The sequence below is a fragment of the Phoca vitulina genome, unplaced genomic scaffold (assembly GCF_004348235.1).
Source record: "Phoca vitulina isolate PV1807 unplaced genomic scaffold, GSC_HSeal_1.0 scaffold4, whole genome shotgun sequence".
NCBI lineage: Eukaryota > Metazoa > Chordata > Mammalia > Carnivora > Phocidae > Phoca > Phoca vitulina.
In genome coordinates, this window is record NW_022589707.1 from 47,754,997 (window position 1) to 47,774,778 (window position 19,782).

Sequence of the window (19,782 nt, forward strand, 5' to 3'; positions counted from 1 at the left end):
ATCTTCTCAGAAATAAAATTATATTGTTTCATGTAATATTGTCTATCTAATTCAGATATATATGTCTCCAGCCGTCAATTTTACTTTTTTAAACTGATTTGTTTTTCACTTGTTTCATAATGTAGTGTGAGTGCTTTGCATCCTTGATAAAGTTATATTGAGCAAAAAAAAAAAAGTATTTTGAAATAGAACAAATTCCCTTTATAATAAGGTACACTTAATTGTAGACTGTAATACAATTGGTTGATCTTATAGTCATTCTTATTACAACAAAAATTAATAATGGGAAGGGCAAAGAGAGCAATTATAGATGGCCAGGTGTTCATTGAACACTTCTGGTTGGATTTGCTAGTCTGATGCCCTGTACTAGCACTGAAAAATCCTTTTGAAGAGCATTTCAGTACAATATTAGAAATAAATTAACTCACTTTATTTTTTTTTTAGTTTTTTTTAAAGATTTTATTTATTTATTTGAGAGAGAGAGAGAGTACAGCAGGGGGAGGGGCAGCAGAGGGAGAGGGAGAAGCAGGCTTCCCCCTGAGCAGGGACGGATGTGGGGCTCGATCCCAGGACCCTGGGATCATGACCTGAGCCGAAGGCAGACGCTTAACTGACTGAGCCACCCAGGCGCCCCAACTCAGACACTTTAAAAAGCCTTAGATTACATGGGTGATTTGTGACCTTGATGAGTGACCTTGAGCAAGTCACTAAGCCTGTCTGGACCTGTACTTCCCCACATGCAAACTGCAAGGACTGAATTAAGTCATCTTTTAAGATCCCTTGCAGTGCTCTGACTTGGAGTACAGACAGCCCATGAAATTAAAAGATCATTTACTGCTTTTTTGTGCTTCTTTTACACTTCTCTATAAACTGTGATGGCTAAATTTCAGCTAACATCCCTTACAGCCTCCTCATAAATGTCGTGATTTTATATACTGCCCATTATGTGGGTAACTTTTTTCTCAGATTAATGGTTTCCTCCAGGGAATGCAGATTTTTGGATACCCTGACAGAAGTAACTATCCAGAAGTATTTATTCTCTAGGCCTGACTGGGAGTAGAAATATATTGTTTGATTCCCCTTGTATTCTACCTTCCCCCCACTTCCCCAAGCCCTGAAATTCCTTTCCTTAGTGGACCATAGAAGGAAGCAATTTTATTGCCACCTAGATGTTCTAACCAAGTGGCTGGGAAGGAGAACTCGGCTTAAACGCCTGAGGTCCACTCAAGCTTGGCTGTGAATAAATAATGGCAATGTTTATAGATTTCAGAAGAGATCCAAGGAACACAAAACTACATTGCTTTCAAATTATTTCAGGAATGAGTTCTGGGTGAATGGACTTTCAGGGTGAGTAATGGGTTAGTCAGGCAAGCAAGGAGGAGGGCATGCTGAGGCTTTGATCTGAAGCTTGGCGGCACCAAGAGGTACAGAACTGTTCCAAACTGGAATGGCTTGAGCACAGCCTTGATAGACATGAGATAGGATCAGTAAGGAAGAGTCCTTAAGGACTCTTAAGGACAAGTTCATCTGGACCCAGGACACAAAGGGGGATGGGGGTGACAAATGGTTACTCAGAAGTAGATACTTAAAACTTCTGAAAAGTATGTGAGTATTCAAGTTTTATAAAGTTCTGAGTTTTTATCTTCTCATGGTTTAAGGTATTAAAATTATTTTATCAGATCAATTTATCTAATATGTTAACCCTTGTCTGTCATAGGCTTTCTAAATATGATCCCAATTTATTTTTTTGCCTTTGAGAGGTATGTTATTTTTTACTATTGAAAATATAATTTTATGTATTAATATTTATAAGTATTTTCCATTTTGGTCTGTGACCTTGCTGTTATGTCTAGTAAATCCTTTCCACTCCTCTAAAATTACATAAATATTTAACTTTGTTGAGTATTAATTTGAAGGATCATCTATATTTTAAGCAAATTGTTATATATCCTTGGTTTCTCTGATCTGTCTGCATCCTTGCCTGCTTTATAATTATTTCGTTCCCTTATATGGAAAAATCCCTGCAAAGGAAAACTTCCTTAACTCATTATGTCTTTATCAAATTTTGTTGGTGTTTCTCACACACATTTTATTTATTTCATATAATTCTTAGATTATTTTTATGTATATATTTAAAAAGTCTACCCATGTGTGAAACTCAGTTAAAACCACTCATATTATTAGTTCTGACTTGAGATAGCACAATTTAAAAGAAAATCAAAAGGAAAAACTTAACTGCATTCAAAGCTTTATCTGCTAGTCTGAAAGCCCTTAGTGGGCTTATTATTTATTAATGACTGTATTGTTTTATTGATATGGTTTGCTTCTAGCCAGATGTATGTATAAATGCACATTCAAATGGCTCTAAATGTTTCTAACCAAGTTAAATGATTTACCATTCTCCGATAACCAAAGTATCTAATAGTGTGTCATATTTGATGCATCTTTTCTTTGCAAAGTGATTATGTCACCAACGTGCTTATTTACAAGAAATGACATGCCATCAATAGCTTCATCTCCTTGAGGTCTTCCAACATATCCACAAGGACCATATTTCTGGTAGAATGAGGAGGTCACCATTTTACCTGACATAGTTTGAGAGGTACAAAGAATGTCTCTAAAGAAGAACATTTCCCTTTTTGTTGCCTTATCTTTTTGTTTGTGTGAGATTCACTACCTGTAGGAGAGCCCATTGATTTCGAATTGCTTAGAAATCAATTATGAATGAATGTATCACACCACTTTTCTCCTTAAGAAAGTAGAAAGAAATAGAAGACAGTGAAAGAAAATAGGAAGAACAAAACTCTAAATTTATTTACTTCATAATTTTGTCTGGTGTAAAACTGACTCAGGTTTTGCTTAAGTACCACAGTTACCTACATCAATCTTGCAAAGAACACATTTTCACTAAAGTTAACATTTTTATCTCTTACCATTCTAGAATGAGGTATTTTCCTTTCCAGCTTTTGATGGGAACGTAAAATTTTCACACTTCCCTGGAACAAGTGTCATGAGTGAGCTATAAGCTAAAAAAATGGAGGTTTTCTTGTCTTTGAATATGGAATAATTTTTATTCTTTTCCCTTTCAGTTTCTTCTTTGTGGCATATGTGGAATACTGTGCGCCAAAAAAAAATCTGGACTTGTCGTAAGTTTCTGCCTTGTTTATATTTTGCATTGAAGTATTTGAAACGTAGGAACCTGAAAATGGAAATGATGACAAGCCAACTTTCACATAGTGAATGTTACTCATTTAGGATGAAAAGAGGACTGACCAATAAATACTGGCTTTTTCATTTTCAAAAAAAAAAACCATCAAGATTATTAGAGACTATGACAAAAGAAAAAGAAAGAAAAGCTTTGATATACTCTTTAAATGCATGAATATGCAACCCATAATGACTGCTGTGGTTGACAATCTCCACTTTCCCAGTTTATAGATGCCCAGACACTCACATGAATCCTTCAGTAAGCTAAAAAAGACATGGCCTGAGTTCATGGGAAATTTAACTGTTTAAATGTGGAACTGGGCCTACGGATTACTGGCTTTGACTGTGAAGTCAGTGCAGCAGAACAGCTGGGTTGTTATAGTGACAGTGAATTCCCAATGATTTTTTTTATTTAATTTTATTTTATTACTGTGAATGCAAACGTGTTTTCAGATGTTTTTCAGTACTGTCATGGGTTTCCGGGGTATGGAACATACTCCCAGTTAACTCTGATAATGGCTGGAGGAGAACTTCTGTATGCCAAAGGGTGGGTTCCCCACTTCCCTCCATGATGTTTTTTTGAGAGTTCAAAAGAGGGGAAAAGCATTGTTTATTTTTTTGTGTGCAATAGGAAAGATCATAGACCTTTTTTTTTTAAAGATTTTTATTTATTTTTGACAGAGAGAGAGAGAGCACAAGCAGGGGAAGCAGCAGACAGAGGGAAAGGGAGAAGCAGGCTCCCCGCCGAGCAGGTAGCCTGATGCGGGGCTGTATCCCAGGACCCTGGGATCATGACCTGAGGTGAAGGCAGACACTCAGCCAACTGAGCCACCCAGGCACCCCAAGATCATAGACCTTTATAAGTTGACAAAATTAATACTACACTTGGACCCTAGAAAGTGGTCTTTGATCCTAAAAAGAGTTTTTCAGGGGGAGGCCAGTTATTTTAGGAGGGCAGGGATGGGATTATTAGTTATTTTTGTTTAACTACTTTTTTGAATCACATCTTTTTTTGTGAGGATACCTCTTGTGACCAAAAAATGAAGCACCCATTGCCTTAGACATGTGAGATGGAATTTTTTAAAGTTACATAAAGGGAAAGCATTAGATACAGATTTTGGGAGGCTTGTAATTTGCATCTATGAATCTTCTATCACTTTTTAGACATGGCCCTCATTCTCTCTCTACTTTTATTTTACCGGCGTCTTTATGGCTATGTAATAACAATTTCTTGGAACTTAGAAGAAAGAGAGAGAGAGAGAGAGGAAGGAAGGAAGGAAGGAAGGAAGGAAGGAAGGAAGGAAGGAAGGAAGGAAGGAAGGAAAGAAGGAAGGAAGAAAGGGTGGGCAAACAAAGAAAGAAAGAATGAGGGAGGGAGAGGAAAATAGAGAGAGGCAGAGGAGAAAGAGAACAGGGGATGGAAAGGGAAGGGAGATGTCTTCATCTATTTGGGCTGTTATAACAAAGTATCATAGACTGGGTGGCTTATAAACAACAGAAATTTATTTTTCACAGTGCTGGAGGCTGGACCCAGACTAGGGACCCATTTTGTGTAGCTAGGTTCTGGTAAGGTTCTCTTCCAGGTTGCAAATGTTTGACTGTGTCCTCATTTGGCAAAAGGGGAAAGAAAACTCTCTAGAATCTCTTTTATAAAGACACTGACCCCATTTATGAGGACTCCACCTTCCTGACCTAATTATCTTCCAAAGATCCCACCTGCAAATACTATAGTATTGGGGATTAGGCTTCAACATTTGTATTTAGAGGGACACAAATATTCAGTTCATAGGAGAAGGGAAGAGAAAGAATTTTTAAAAAGGCACTAGTGTCTTTTTTCTGTCTAATTCTCTTAAGAGTTATTTTAAAAAATCATAAGAGCTGAACCTTTTATAAACTACCATTCACTTTAACCTCTTTTACTCTCTGATATTCCCATAGATGACATTTAGCTATCAAGGATTCTCTATCCTTCAATCAAATTGCATGATAATTTCTCCACTCCAAATATCTCTCGAGTCTAAATTCTCTAGTCTGGTGAGATTTGAAAATCATATATGGTTATAAATGTGGGTATAGATTTTAATATTTTAATTCCTAGGTGAGAATGTTCTGTTTGCACATGTTAATGAATGCCTTTCAAGAATGAATGAGACTAATATCAGGAGAGATTACATGTTTTCTTATAATAGTCAAATAATTTGTCATTTACTTTCTTAAATAGTATTCATTACTTGAAGGCTAGAATGTAACATTTTCCCATATTTTCTAAGAATGAGTCAACACCAAAATATTTCCCAAGAAACTGCATGCTATCTGAATATACTTTAAAGGTAGTATATTGATTCTATGTGAAACTGGGAGCAACAGGTTCCCACTTGGGATGATTCAGTTATTTGGTCATTGATATTCAGCATTATATTTAATCAACTATAAAAAGATATTCATCCATCAATGGATTTTCAGTCTTGACGATAAATACTGTGAGACAGACACAATAAAGATGCTGAATTAAGTTAGAGAAACAAAACAAACTATTTGTAATTCTTTCTGCCCACCATGCTATTTCATTATGCTATTTCAGGTATCTGTGGCCTTACCCTTTTCTGGGAACTGCATGCACTTAGTTTAGATGACATGTTATCAGGGAAGCCTTGTCTGAAACCCCTGGCTGGGCTACATTCTCCACCTCCCTATTCCAAGGGCAACCAACTCATCCCTCTTTTTTTTTTTTTTTTTAAAGATTTTATTTATTTGACAGAGACAGACACAGCAAGAGAGGGAACACAAGCAGGGGGAGTGGGAGAGGGAGAAGCAGGCTTCCTGCAGAGCAGGGAGCCCGATGCGGGGTTCGATCCCAGGACCCTGGGATCATGACCTGAGCCCAAGGCAGACTTCCAACGACTGAGCCACCCAGGCGCCCCTCATCCCTCTTTCTTAATATTTGCCATGCCATGTTGAAATGTGGGATCTTCTCTCACACAAGACTGCAGAGTACTCAAGGGCAATAACTCTGAGCTATTCTTTTTTGTAATGCCAACAGCTGCCTCACTCAGGGCCTAACAGATGCTAGGTGCTCAATAAATGCTTGCTAAACTCAGCTAAATGGCAACAGCAAATAATTCCTGATAGTGTAAAATTAAATGCTAAATTAAATTACATAGCTGTTTGCCCGATGGAATTATACCAAAGGAGGAGATCAACAAATCCAGGAAGGCTTTGTGAAGCAGTTAGGACTGCCTTTGGGCCTTCCATCTAGGAGTCCAAGAAAGAAGCAATATCATTTCCAGGAAATGGAAAATATCATTGAGGTGGGAATGAACAAGTTGTAGGATTGGCAAGAGAGAGGACTGTAGTGGAGACCATGTTCTGGAGAAAAATGGAAATAAATGTAGATAATTAAATTAGTATCACACTCTAAAGTATAAGGAAAGCCCATGGGGGAATTTAGACAAAATGCAAATACAAAATAAAATCATTAAAGCTTTTGGAATATTCAGTTACATTTATGATATTTAGGTAGAATAAAACCCCCGAGGTCTCTTAACAGAGACCCAGATCAAACCAATAATAGGATCAAAAGCAAAGCCACATCCTGTGTTTCCCCAAAACAACCAGACGGTATTTTTGGAATATCTACTGTGTATTCTTCATTGTGGTGCCACAGAGTAACAAAAGATTTGTAATATAAAGGGCCAGTTCACAGGGAGTCCCTTAACTATCCTTTGGGGAAATCGATACACAATAAAACTCCTAGGAATGAAAAAGAGAAGTAACCAAATTCCCCAAGATCATTCAGCTAGAGAGGTATAAAGATCTGCAGTTTGGTGGAACTCATGACAGTTCAATGAGAAGATATTTAGATATTTTAGGGGGATTAACATAGTGAAACTGGATTTAGAGTCAGAAAATCTGGATTCAGTCCCTACACTTGAATGTTACCTGCTCACCATTCCTCCAAAATGTATATTACGATTTCTCTCAGAGGTTTGCTGGGTGGGTTAATTGAGATAGTATCTGTTCAAGTTCCTAGCATAGTAAGCACATGATAGATAGTAAGTAAATATTATTTAAATCTGAATCTACCTTGAAGACAAATTTTGCTTATTTCAGTGTTTTCAAAAGATGTATCCCTGGCCTTCATACAGTCAGCGATTAATTCCGAAACACTGTGGTCTGCGCTCTTTCCACTGAGTCCGATTGCACAGAAGCTTGGTGAAAGGTTAGCTCCTGTCCTCTGAGAAGCACCCAAAGCTCCTTGCCTTTACTGTAGCTCAGCTATCCTTGAGGTGCAGCCAGGACAGTGCACTGTGTCCTGGTCAGCTTTGTTTCCTCGACCTTGACACTCCCTTTCTTTTTCTTATCAGATGATCCTTTTCTCCGCCTGCTGCATCTGTGGACTCATTGGGGGCATCCTGAATTTTCAGTTCCTTCGGGCAGTGACAAAGAAGACCTCTTCCCTCTATCCTCTGCATCTCGCCTCCATGTCCCTTGCGTGCATCGGGATCGGCGGCTGTACCCTCTCTTCGTGGCTCACTTGTCGACTAGCCAGCTACGAACAGAGGAGGATGTTCTCTGAAAGGGAGCATTCTCTGCACCACTCTCATGAAATGGCTGAGAAAGTGAGTTTTGTGGCTCTTCTGTTCACTGCTAGCTTGGTATGAAGGCTGCAGTCAAATCTTGGTCAATCATCTGGCAGCTTTAGAAGAGAATTTGAGGAATTGGATTTTCTAAAACTTTGGCCCTAGTGAGCTAAGAATAGGAATTTTTTATTTTTTTTCTCTGCTATTTGGGGTACACCTATTTTCAATAATTTCAGAGCTCTCTATCTATACCAAAACCCAGTTCCTAAAATAGCATTCCATAAAATATTGAATGCCTTATAAATATGGATTTTTATGTGTTGTACTGAGGAAAAACACAAACTAAATACCCTCTCAACTCAATAGTGTCAGTTGTAGAAATCTGATGAATTCCCCTTTCTAGCTCACCTCCTGTGCTTGTAAGTAGATGCATTTGATTATGTAAATTAGATTTTGAAGCATAAAAGGACCTTTTAATAAGGCAACAAAAAGCCTTGCCTACCAGGGCAGATATTACAATCCACATAAAGCTTCATTAAATTCTCATCTAAACTTCATGCATATTTCGGTAGCTTTGCCTATATTTTAAATAATATTCTTGCATAATTGTTTCATGAAACTCATTCAAACAGGAAGTAACATTTATTGCTTGAAGGACAAATGATATAGTGAGCTGTCTGTGTTTCTATTGCATTTTGCACATATTTCTTAATTCAGTTCCTGTTACTGGATCTATGAAGGAAAAGATAAAACATCCGTAAACTAACCTGGCTAAGATAATGGCCACATCATATTTCACTTGATATCATGGAAATAAAACTGCACAAGCATGGAATAGAAGACAGAGTAGCAAGAGTTACTACTGCATTTTCTTCATATTGTTATTTTGAAGAAAAAATATTTATTCCATAGTTTTAAGTGTTTCCATTTTGTATGCAATCGATACATTCAAATAAAGAGAGTAGATATCCTTAAGTTGCTCCATGAAAAAGGCAATTTGAAACAGATATACACATGTTCTTAAAAAAAAATTATGGTACTATTAGCAGGCCTGATAATTTAAAGAAATGGGTTGTTAAAAATAGATTACCATTGTGTATTTGGATAGTGGCTCATTTGTGCTCTATTTTTATACTACTGTGATTTCGTTTTTTTGTGTATATGTTTGTGCAATATTTATTATATGATTGTTATATTTATATTAGAGATTGAGGGCTATTGAAATAACCGACTTGCCCAGCTGCCCGGTGGTGCCCCCGACACCAGAGTTACCTACAAGGTACGCTGATTTCTAGGGAGTTACCATGTTGTGATGTCACCTCAGGAAGCAATGCCTCTTCCTAGGAAGGCATGATGTCAGCAGATCAGTCTGGACTGATGCTGTGATGTCTGTTTCTTCTCAAAGTATCTCTTTCATGAGAACTACTTTGAGGACCCAACATAAACCTACATGGCAGAGTCTTGCAGCTTAAAATTTGGTTGAGTATTTAAAATATTCAGCCTCCTATAAGCATCCAAACACATTTCTGTTTGGATGACTCATGACTCCTTTATTTTCTGCTACATCGTGATTCTGACTCAATACCATCATTCACAGACCAGAGTTTTGTTTTTAATAGGTGTGTCTGATGAAGACAATCTGTATCTCTCTCGTGCCAAAACTGCATGAGCAGATAACATAAGTTTGACACTAATACAGTGAAAATGCGGTATGAGAGCTGTCTTTTTACAAGATTATCTGATGTGATACATTTCACATTTATTTCCTATACTTTGGGCTGCTAAAAATAAATAGTCGCCATTCTCGCTTTGGTTAAACAATATAATTGGAAATGCAGAAAGTCACATTGATACTATGGCCCAATGGCAGAAAGTATATCCACTTGCAAATAGTCACATTTGGTCCTGCCCAAATTTGGAGTATATTCTTCTTGCCAAATTGGACATGCCTATTTGCAAATAAACTAAAAATGCTAGTGCACTTAAAACCTAATTTTTGCTCTTTTCTCCTACCCTTGATTTTCCTGTGTCCATATTAGTGTGAATTTAGTTAGGAAAACGCTTTTCTTCTGTAAGCTTTTTAAAAACTAGATTTTTTTTTTTAAAGATTTTATTTATTTATTTATTTGACAGAGAGAGAGAGAGAGAGAGACAGCGAGAGAGGGAACACAAGCAGGGGGAGTGGGAGAAGTAGGCTTCCCATGGATCAGGGAGCCCGATGTAGGGCTTGATCCTAGGACCGTGGGATCATGACCTGAGCCGAAGGCAGACACCTAATGACTGAGCCACCCAGGCGCCCCTAGATTTTTTTCTTAATCCTGCAATAAAATATTCTCCATTAGATTAGTTTTTATGATTTTTAAGCTACTTTTTGAATGCAAATTCATTTTAGAAGAACAAGCACCTAAGAATCTTACTTCTATCAGTTCATTAGGAAATTATTTTTATACTATTGTGAGGAATAGAAAAAGCTGTATGAGTAAATTTTGTTAAAGATCATTTTTGAAGAATCGTTTCTATTTAAGTTGCCACCCATAGTGAGTTCGTGAATGAAGCCTCAAATCAGGTTTCCTGCCTATGAACTTAACCTCAGCCCGACAAACCCCACTGTGTTTCCACACCTACTTTTACTGTGTGCATGCCTAGTGAGCCAGTCACTGAACCATCACCAGGCCATAGAAGCAGGCTGCTGGCGCCAAAGGACCTTCTTCGCTTTCTGTCAGTCTTTACCCTAAAGGATTTGAGTTTCTAGGCTTTTTTCTTGTATCTCCTTGGCACCTTACTTGGGAGATATAATGGATACCCAGGAATGAGATAACTCCTTAGGACCTGGAAGGGTCCAGGCACTTTGCCTGGCAAGACAGATCTTTTTTTTATTTTAAAGATTTTATTTATTTATTTGACAGAGAGAGACACAGCGAGAGCCGGAACACAAGCGGGGGGAGTGGGAGAGGGAGAAGCAGGCTTCCCGCTGAGCAGGGAGCCCGATGCGGGGCTCAATCCCAGGACCCTGGGATCATGCCCTGAGCCGAAGGCAGACGCTTAACGACTGAGCCACCCAGGTGCCCCATGGAAAGACAGATCTTGATGTGAGAATGGGACAGGGCCCCAGCGCCTATTGTCTCCTTTCTCCAAATTTTCTTGGAAGAAATTCTACCACATCTTTCAAAAGACAACAAAGTTTTCAAAAGCAAAGTTTAAAAATCAGGCCAATTTCTACCTTCCAGTTCCTCACGGATCTTCCTCCTAAGCAACTTTCCAAACCAGCCAAAACAAGAAGCAAGTATCTTTATTCTATTTCATCTCCTATATTGAATTTTCTAAGAGAAGAGATTCAAAATAGGGCATGGATACCTTTTCATTTTTCATATGAGTATTTGCGAAGAATTTCTGAAGTTTACAAAAGCAAACATTTCTAATTCTCCCGAACAGAAATCAAATATAAACTGATAGGCTTGAGATAAATGAGCAATAATTTGGATTTGAATTTACTACACTTTTGCAAATAGGCTTGTTCAAGTGTGAAAAGATTTTTAGATAGTTTTGCCTAAATATTATTTATAATAAGGCACACTAACCATGATAAATGTGAATGGGCTTCACATCTCATTACATTTTAACGTTTAGGAAGGAGTTTAATGTTCAATAAAACATATGAATTCAAAATATCCTAATTTTTCTTAAATTAACATTTTCTCAAATTACAAATGGAACTTACGTTAGTTCATCCTTTCTATCTAAATTTTCATTTGCCTTCCATGTAGTTTTCCTTATTAGCATCCTCGAAATTGATCCCTTAAGAAACATATTAAGAGGTTTTACTATTTGTTTGTTTGGGCTTTTTTTTTTTTTTTTTTTACTATATGAGTGATAGTGTCATGAAAACCAATCTTTCCCACTGTGATTTATTTGTGACCCACCATTACATATAAGCAATGATCCCATTGTGGGCCTATTTCATTTCTTTGCAAAAAGGCCACACATTTTTCTACAGAATGAGGTAACCTCTAGACTAGGTTGGCACTTTGTTGACATGCTCAGCAGAGAAGCCAATGCAAGGGGGAAAAATGTAGGCATTTAACCATCTTCTTCTTTCTAGGTGAGGTCTTTCCAAAATAAAGTTGAGAAACAAAAGGAGAGACTCAGGGGACTAGGGACAGGTTGAAGTGTTTTTGTGTGTAGAAGACTTTGGCCATGAAATTTCATTTTCTCAAATGCAACAACAATATCAATCCTTGTCCTTCCCCAAAACTCAGCAAGTTTTTCAGTGGCTTGAAATTTGTTTTGCAAACCCATTAACCGAATCAGTATCTTACTCTGGAAGTAAATTTTAACTAATTCATCTTATTTTCCTAACAGGAAATGACAGACAACATGAGCAATGGAGGACCACAACTGATATTTAATGGAAGAGTATAATCAATGTTTTAAAGAACTGAACATTTTTTAGGATTTTCATGAGGAAAGGAAATACCAAAGGAGTAGGGGATAAAATTAAAACAGTTCTTGCATTTGTTTTTATCTATTGTGAGCACCCAGTGTAATCATTCTCCCTCAGTTTTGCCTCACTTATTTCTTCAGCTTTTTTTTGGGGGGGGGTAGGAGGTGAGAACCTTTCAGAAATGTTCTGGTGCAGGAATTTGAACAGACTTTCCAGATTGTTCTAAAGACTTTTCAGGAAAAAAAAGGAGGAATAAACAGAAAGATTAATATTCTACAAAAACACTATTTGGCTAGCATGAGTATTAGATTTGTAATGACGTATTTCTTATAAATAATCAAAAGTGCAAATATCAAGAAATAACAATAACTTATTGATGTCTTTGTTTTGAAAGACAATGACTTCAAGAATACCACAATTCAAAACCTCAGTAATGCCTTGTTGTAAAAACATTATAATTATTTCCAATTTGTGAATGAATTATATTTCATAATTTATTTGTAAATGACAAAAAAACCCTAAAGCATAAAAAAGAAATTTTTTTTAGAGAGAGACCACACTAATCTGTATGATATTTTTGCATTTTTGCACAGGGTGAAAAGTTATAAATGAATATCCTTAAGGAAAATAAATATGTTTTGATTATACCATGCAGATTGATCTGCATGTTCATGAATGAGCCTAAGAATAAAATACAGTATGTGTGTATGTGTGTGTATATATACTGTAAATATAAAAATATATACAGCATATATTTATAGCATTCATGAATGTAAATAGGTAATCAAAAAGAAATTGTAATGCTCTTGGGGTATTATCAAGATCTATTCCCAAAGAGATGGGAAAGCAATTTTTCAAGGCTTTTCTATGTCCACAAAATCACACGTTTGATTTCTACTAAATTTGTTCATTTTTATTCTTTTTATTATGTCTGCTGTGTGTAAATATCATTGTGACTGATCTTTATGGAGTTGAGTGATCTGAATAGTGTAGTATAAAGATAGATTACTTATCTGGCTATTTTACTATTATGGTATTTATGTAATAACAATGATTAATACTGATTTATAAACATAACAACTTTAAAATCACATACTTCCACATTTATAAATACAGACATAATGACTTGTGATTTTCATGATACTTACATTTCAAATACTTTGCAGCCCAATTAAATTATATAAAAGGACAGACGATGTATGCCCAAAAGGTAAAGTTATAATTCACTTTGCTAGAATTTAATTTAGATCTTTTTAAAATTTTAAAATTTATGTGAAATAATACAGACAGACCATTTTTAAGAATACATACATCCAAAGAACCTGAAAGAGTTCTTTGTAGAAGGAAATAAAAAGATAGGCTTACATTTATATAGTTAGATTCAATCCTTCTCTTCCATAATGAAATGTTAAAATAGCCATCTATGACAATATGAATAGGCAAGAAAATAGCATGGTCTTTGAAAATATTTATGAGAATACAACCTCTGGTAACAGATAAAGAAATCTACTATTTTAAAATATGTGGTTCTCACTGTACTGTATACTTCTGTTTTTCCTCAAAGCTAATCAATTTTCAGCTCATATTTATAAGTTACTTATTGAACCATAGGTAAATTCAACCTTGAATATTCAGGATGAGAACATGTTATCATTTAGAAACAAAATATGGGTTTTAATTACGATAACAAAATAATAACTCCACTTAATGGAAATCTGAAGGTCTTCTCGTTTTAGAGCATCGTGATCATCACTTACCCTATTTGAGTCAACTCACAAAAAAAATTCTGGCTGTAGAGAGTCAAAAGAAATAGCTGGGCTATGGTTGTTTGATGTAGTGTTTGAAGTCTCCTAACTCATATGAATAACTTCATTATCCAGTAGATTACAGAAGTTGCCCATAAATGCAACCTCAAATAGTGAATCAACATTATCACTATTCTTTTGATGCCACAAACAGGCATAGTCTTTATCACTGAAAATTTAAACTATACGATGCAGATATTTTGTATATATATATCGCTCTACTGAATTTACACAAGGATGTAGTTTTGTACTGAAGGAATAACCACTGACTCTAATTTTAGGTGGCATTTCTTTGTAGACATATTTGTATAATACAGAGTTCTAATACATCAGTAAGATGTTTTAATGCCTTTTGAAATAATTTATGAAATCACCCATCAAAGGACAAAAGTAGGCATATCACTGCTTTGATATAGAGTTAAGAAGAGATGCAATCATGACAATTATCCAAGTAGTCTACTGTGTATATAACCAGATATAGATATGTCTTTAAATGTAGTTCTTTTAACCCAATATTTTCAGGGCTCAGTTATTTAGAGGGATTCATTTGGGATGTAGAGTGATTCTTCCTGAGATAAGTAGGGGACGCTAGGAAGACATTGTTCAAGTACCTGAAAATTTAATTTTCACGGTAAATCGAACTATGAACTAGAATACTTTAAGTGACTACATTACAGTTTTGGTATGAGCCTACCCTTGGGGGAAAGTAAATTAGGAAAAAAATATGTGACACTAGTGTGGTGGTGTGCTATAGAGACTAGCTACAAAAAGGTGAAGTTATTATAAGCATAAAAGAAAAAAAGTGGGCTCTGCTTGGAAAATTTTAAACATGTGTGTTTAAACACACACACACACATACAATTGTTTAGAAGTGGAACATGGTATGATGACTCTATTGATATATCTATGTAATAAAATGGTGTGCTTTGAAACTGCATATGGTGTGAACTCTCTTTTCATCGTGATAGAAAAAATAGTTTCCCCCACTAGGTTCTGAGATTGGCAGGGGACAGGATGCTGTGAATGAAGAGGCAGAGAGAGACCCAGCTAGTGGATATGGAATTCAGACAGGGTATTTTCTGAGACAGGAAAGATGAAAGTGTGTTCAAATGTAGAGAGGGAGTAGGTGAAGATGCAGGACAAAACAAACATAAGAAAGGGAGGTCCCGTGGAGGCGGGTGTTAATAAGATACACATTGTAGGAGACAGATTTAGCTATAGATAGGACTGAAGTTGCAGGGGATCTCAGAGATGAAACCACAATATCCAGAGAACTCTGCTAACCTTGTGCTTGTCAAATTATTGCTACTGGCTTTTGGGGTGGACAGTAATTCATTGTGCAGACTGCCCTATGCGTTTTAGGCCATTAAGCATCTCTAGTCCCCCATCTACTAAATGTCAGGAAGATTCGTCGGGTGTTACAAACAAAAATGTCCTAACAAATTTTCACCTATCTCTTTGGCAGGTAAGTATTGCCTCCTAATTGAGAGCCACTGAGGAAAACCCGTGAACACAATCCAGAGCGGCCAATGTTAATGCTACTTACAAATGTAGACTTGAATTGCTCAGAGTCATAAACTCACTATTCTAAGGTCTGCCTATATTATCTGATACAGTAGCCACTAATCTAACCACGTGTGATTAAATGTATGTATAATTAATCAAAAAAAATTAAATATTCAGTTTCTCAGTTGAACTGAGCTAGCCACATTCCAAGTGCTGAACAGCCAAATAGGGACAACAGCCCCTCAGAAAGTGTTATCGGTCAACGCTAGTCAAAACCACAGAGAGGGCAACTATCCTTAACCCTCAGTCAACCAAGTATCATTATAATAAAATGTGAAAAAAATTAGTAAACTCTCCATGGAATTTGAAGCTGATGAAACAGTTAAATCCATGGACTAAGAAAAACTAGCAAAAATGCAGTGTAGGCCAAATCCATAATGAAGTTTAAAGTTGCTAGAGTTTTCATGTTTTAAAAAAATTCTGTTCATGGAAATATTCTACTAAGTAACTAAATATTTTATGTTTGACAGGTAAAATGAGATGTTGTGTAACTTCTATTTTTGAAGAAATTTACTCAGCCTATTACCATGCATCAATGAAAAATTCTGCATTTCTTATGCTTGGGAAGGTGAGAACAACAGTCTGCTGCCCTCTACTTTTTTCACTGACTTAAGCTCAAAAGTGGCATGTTTAGAAACCGTATGTCCAAGGCTACATTTTCAAAGATTATTTAGCAAACACGTTTCAGAAATTAAGATAGAGCATCTTAAGTACCATTTGGTTAGAACACAGTTTCCAAATAAAGTTTCAGAACTTGGCATCACTTCATTCTTGTCTTCCTTAAATCATTTTTCTGGAAACATATGTAATATTTCTTACTCAAAGTGTGTGAGAGCCAAGAAATTCAATTATTCCAAAACCATAAATCACAGGTTGTGAGTTACTCAGAACAGAGGAAACTGATTCAGGAATTGCTTGATATGTGGATGCCTAGTAAAATTATACAAAAAAAAATTTTTTTAATTCTTTTTGCCAGGAAAAATATTTACTGAATACAAGAGTCTTTTACTAGGAATGTATTTCCCAAGATATATATTGTAAAAAGTTAAACTCTAGATCTAAACAAATGGATTTCAATATTTTAATAGTTCAATATTGTCTACATTAACTAGTTATAGGCACATAGCCTTCATTTAACTGTAAATCCTGAAGAACTAGGTTCCATCTTTAAACTTTCCTTCACATCGACTAGGGACTATTGATTTTGAAGTTTTTTTCTTCATTAACACCCAGAGGCTCTAATCTCTTAGCCACATAATAAATTATTGCAAGCCCTACCTCAAAAGCTAAAATGTATTGTGTTACTGAAAATTGCCAGAGAGACTCTAGAATTTGGCTGAAGCTTCACAGAAAGTCCTAAAGTTTTGTCAAATTTGCATCAAGTGTTTGACTAACCTCAAGGAATCAAGACTCATGACTACTCCTTGTTATTTATCAGTCAGGATATTTGTCCTCACCTATTCACTAAGACAGAGGTCCTCCAATGTCATTTCACAATCCAGATGGAGGGCTGGAAGATATTCCTTGTGCTCTCCAAGATCGTTGCTCAGGAAAGAAAAGCTACAGGTTCCTTTGTGGGGTCTCTACCATCCCCCACTCTGTCCTTCACTGTCAATCAGCCAAGGAAAGAGGTAACAATCAGTCTTATTCATGCAAATGTACTCTAAGGGCCCTATGCTGTCTAGATGTGCACTCCCCTCATTAATATCTAAAATATCTTTTGAGATTTGGACTTCTGTGTCTTTTCTATCTTCTAATTATATCAATATTTTTACATCGATCTCTGAGAAAAAAAATTAAGTTTAATTTTAAAAGGATCTAGGTCTTCTAAAATAAAACAAATTGCTGGAAAGAATTTTGTTTCCAAGTCATAATAGAGTAAGTAGTGGTTATATTAGCCTATTGCTATCTGTCAGCAAAAAGGATGGCAGTGAAGCAGGTGAAAACCATTTATCAAGTGTTATTATAATGTGCATCATCTATAAATGTGAATATTCCTCTAGCATATTAATATAATTTATTTAATATGAATGTGGATAATGTGGTAAGACATTATTAATATTTCACCTGAAAGGTAAGGTCATTCCTTGCTGTACCCATGAATCTTAGAGCCATTCAATCAAATCATGCAACTTATATATCCTCAAGTCCGTAAAACCACAACTCCATCCTATAGGAACCACTGTCCTTTATTTGTTCTGCTTCTTCTGATTTCAGATCCAAATTTCTGGTTCTGAGGCAGTGCTTTGATTTCAGTTTCTGGTTCCTGCATTTGAACCTGAGACTTTATCTCTGCAGTTGTCAAGTTTTGATCGCTACAGACACTCACCTCGCGCTAGGCACTCGGATTTGTTTAACAGGGCTCCTCACCCCTGAATCAGCTGGTGAAATCCAGCCTTGGTCACGGAGCGGGCAGCAGCTAGTGACAAAAGCAGCTTCAACAAAAATGTCAGTCACCAGCAAACAGGCATGTGCTCCAGCTGGAAACGGGGATGCAGAAGGATCCCAGGCAACTAAAGAGAAAAAAGGAGCTCTCCATACCTTGAATGTAAAGCGGTTGGAAAATCTATGAGGTCACTGGAGACGGGCAGGGAGCTGTAAGCGAGAAACTGAGGCAAGATTATTTTTTTCCCTGGGTTTCATCGGGGGGATTGAATCAGTAAGCTGTAGAGAAAACTAATTTTGTCATGAACAAAATTTTGTCTTTATCAGATAAGTTCTTTTCTTGTAGTATCTGTCTTTTTCTTCTTTTAAATCTCTAGCTTAGCCTACTCATCTGTGCCAAGAACATTGGAGGAAGAGGTTTTATTCAAGGGAGCTGACACTGTGTCACTCTAAAGCTGATATGTGCATGACAGCAGAAATCACAAGAGACGTCAGGGGAAGCTTTCATTAGGCATTGGTCCTTCTCAACTAGGAATACTCCTTTCAGTGTGACTCTTGGAGGTCTAGATTTTTATTTTATTGAGAAATTGTGTCTTTTATGTAGTATCTTCTCTTGTAAAGTTCTGCTCGCTGTTGCATTCTTTCACAACTGGGAAAGTCCCCTTTGCCACTGGATAAGGATGAATTCATTATTGTAATAATTTCCAAAGCATAGAGGTATTAAGAGCCCCCTGTGGCCATGAAAGGGAGTCTAGGATATGATCCATTAATATGCATTTTGTTTAATGACTTGAGAGTAAATTGTGTATCAAAATGTACCATGTCTAAATTTCGTTTTTATCTAATTTCCACCCTCAAACTTTCCATATCACATTCTTTGGAATATATTTAGTGTCAAGGATCTGTGAATTCACACCCACACAAACTCTGCAGCTAGCAGGTGGTTTATTAAATTACAGCTTTAAGGTAATAGTCAAAGAAAAAAAAAAAAATGGTTTTCTATTTTTGTTCTGCAGTGAGCTAAAGGCAGATGGAAGTAAATGAGAATGTCCATAGGTATTCTTGCAAGCACCATGGTTAATTTTACCGGCTAGATTCCTTGGATTTGAAAACCTTTCAAAAGATGTTGAAACTTTGCTGCAGTAAAGTCTAGCTGGGGGGTGCCTGGGTGGCTCAGTCAGTTAAGCGGCTGCCTTCAGCTCAAGTCATGATCCCGGGGTCCTCTGATCGAGCCCTGCATCGGGCTCCTTGCTCAGCAGAGAGCCTGCTTCTCCTTCTCCCTCTGCCTGCAGCTCCTCGTGCTTGTGCTCGCTCTCTCACTCTCTCTCTCTATGTGCCAAATAAATAAATAAAATCTTTAAAAAAGAGAGAGAGAGTCTAGTTGGGAAGGAATTAGGGCCTTAGAAGAAATACCAACCCTAGTTTTCATAAAAGGACAGTAAATTCTATAAAGATGATATCATAGCTTCAGAAAGTAGCCCCACCCCCATCTTATACCTCCTTTACTCCTTCCCAACAATGGTAGTTCTCAAGACTACACACATACACACACATACACACTATTTTACTATTTTTTCTTTCTTTTTAAAAAAATTTTAATTCCAGTACAGTTAACATTCAGTGTTATATTATTTCCAGGTATACAACATAGTGATTCAGCAATTCCATACATCACAGACATCACCCAGTGCTCACCATCACAAGCGCACTCCTTAACCCCCATCACCTATTTCCCCCCCCCCCCCCCACCACCTCCCATCTGGTAACCGTCAGTTTGTTCTCTATAGTTAAGAGTCTG

General features: G+C 36.7%; 1 protein-coding gene across 5 annotated transcripts in view; it reads left to right on the plus strand.

Moving 5' to 3' along the window:
* Positions 1-19,194, plus strand: part of TMEM196 (transmembrane protein 196) — a 55,094-nt gene extending 35,900 nt beyond the window's left edge. For 2 of the 5 annotated variants that reach the window (XM_032401968.1, XM_032401969.1), the window contains exons 2-5: positions 3,090-3,146; positions 7,572-7,826; positions 8,993-9,066; positions 12,147-17,381. In XM_032401968.1, the coding sequence (XP_032257859.1) occupies positions 3,090-3,146; positions 7,572-7,826; positions 8,993-9,066; positions 12,147-12,153 (393 nt within the window). In that variant the 3' untranslated portion in view covers positions 12,154-17,381. Of the gene's footprint in view, positions 1-3,089; positions 3,147-7,571; positions 7,827-8,992; positions 9,067-12,146; positions 17,382-17,816 lie in introns of those variants that run through there. The other 3 variants (XM_032401970.1, XM_032401971.1, XR_004299058.1) reach the window with 2 other exon arrangements.
* Positions 19,195-19,782: the final 588 nt, after the last annotated feature.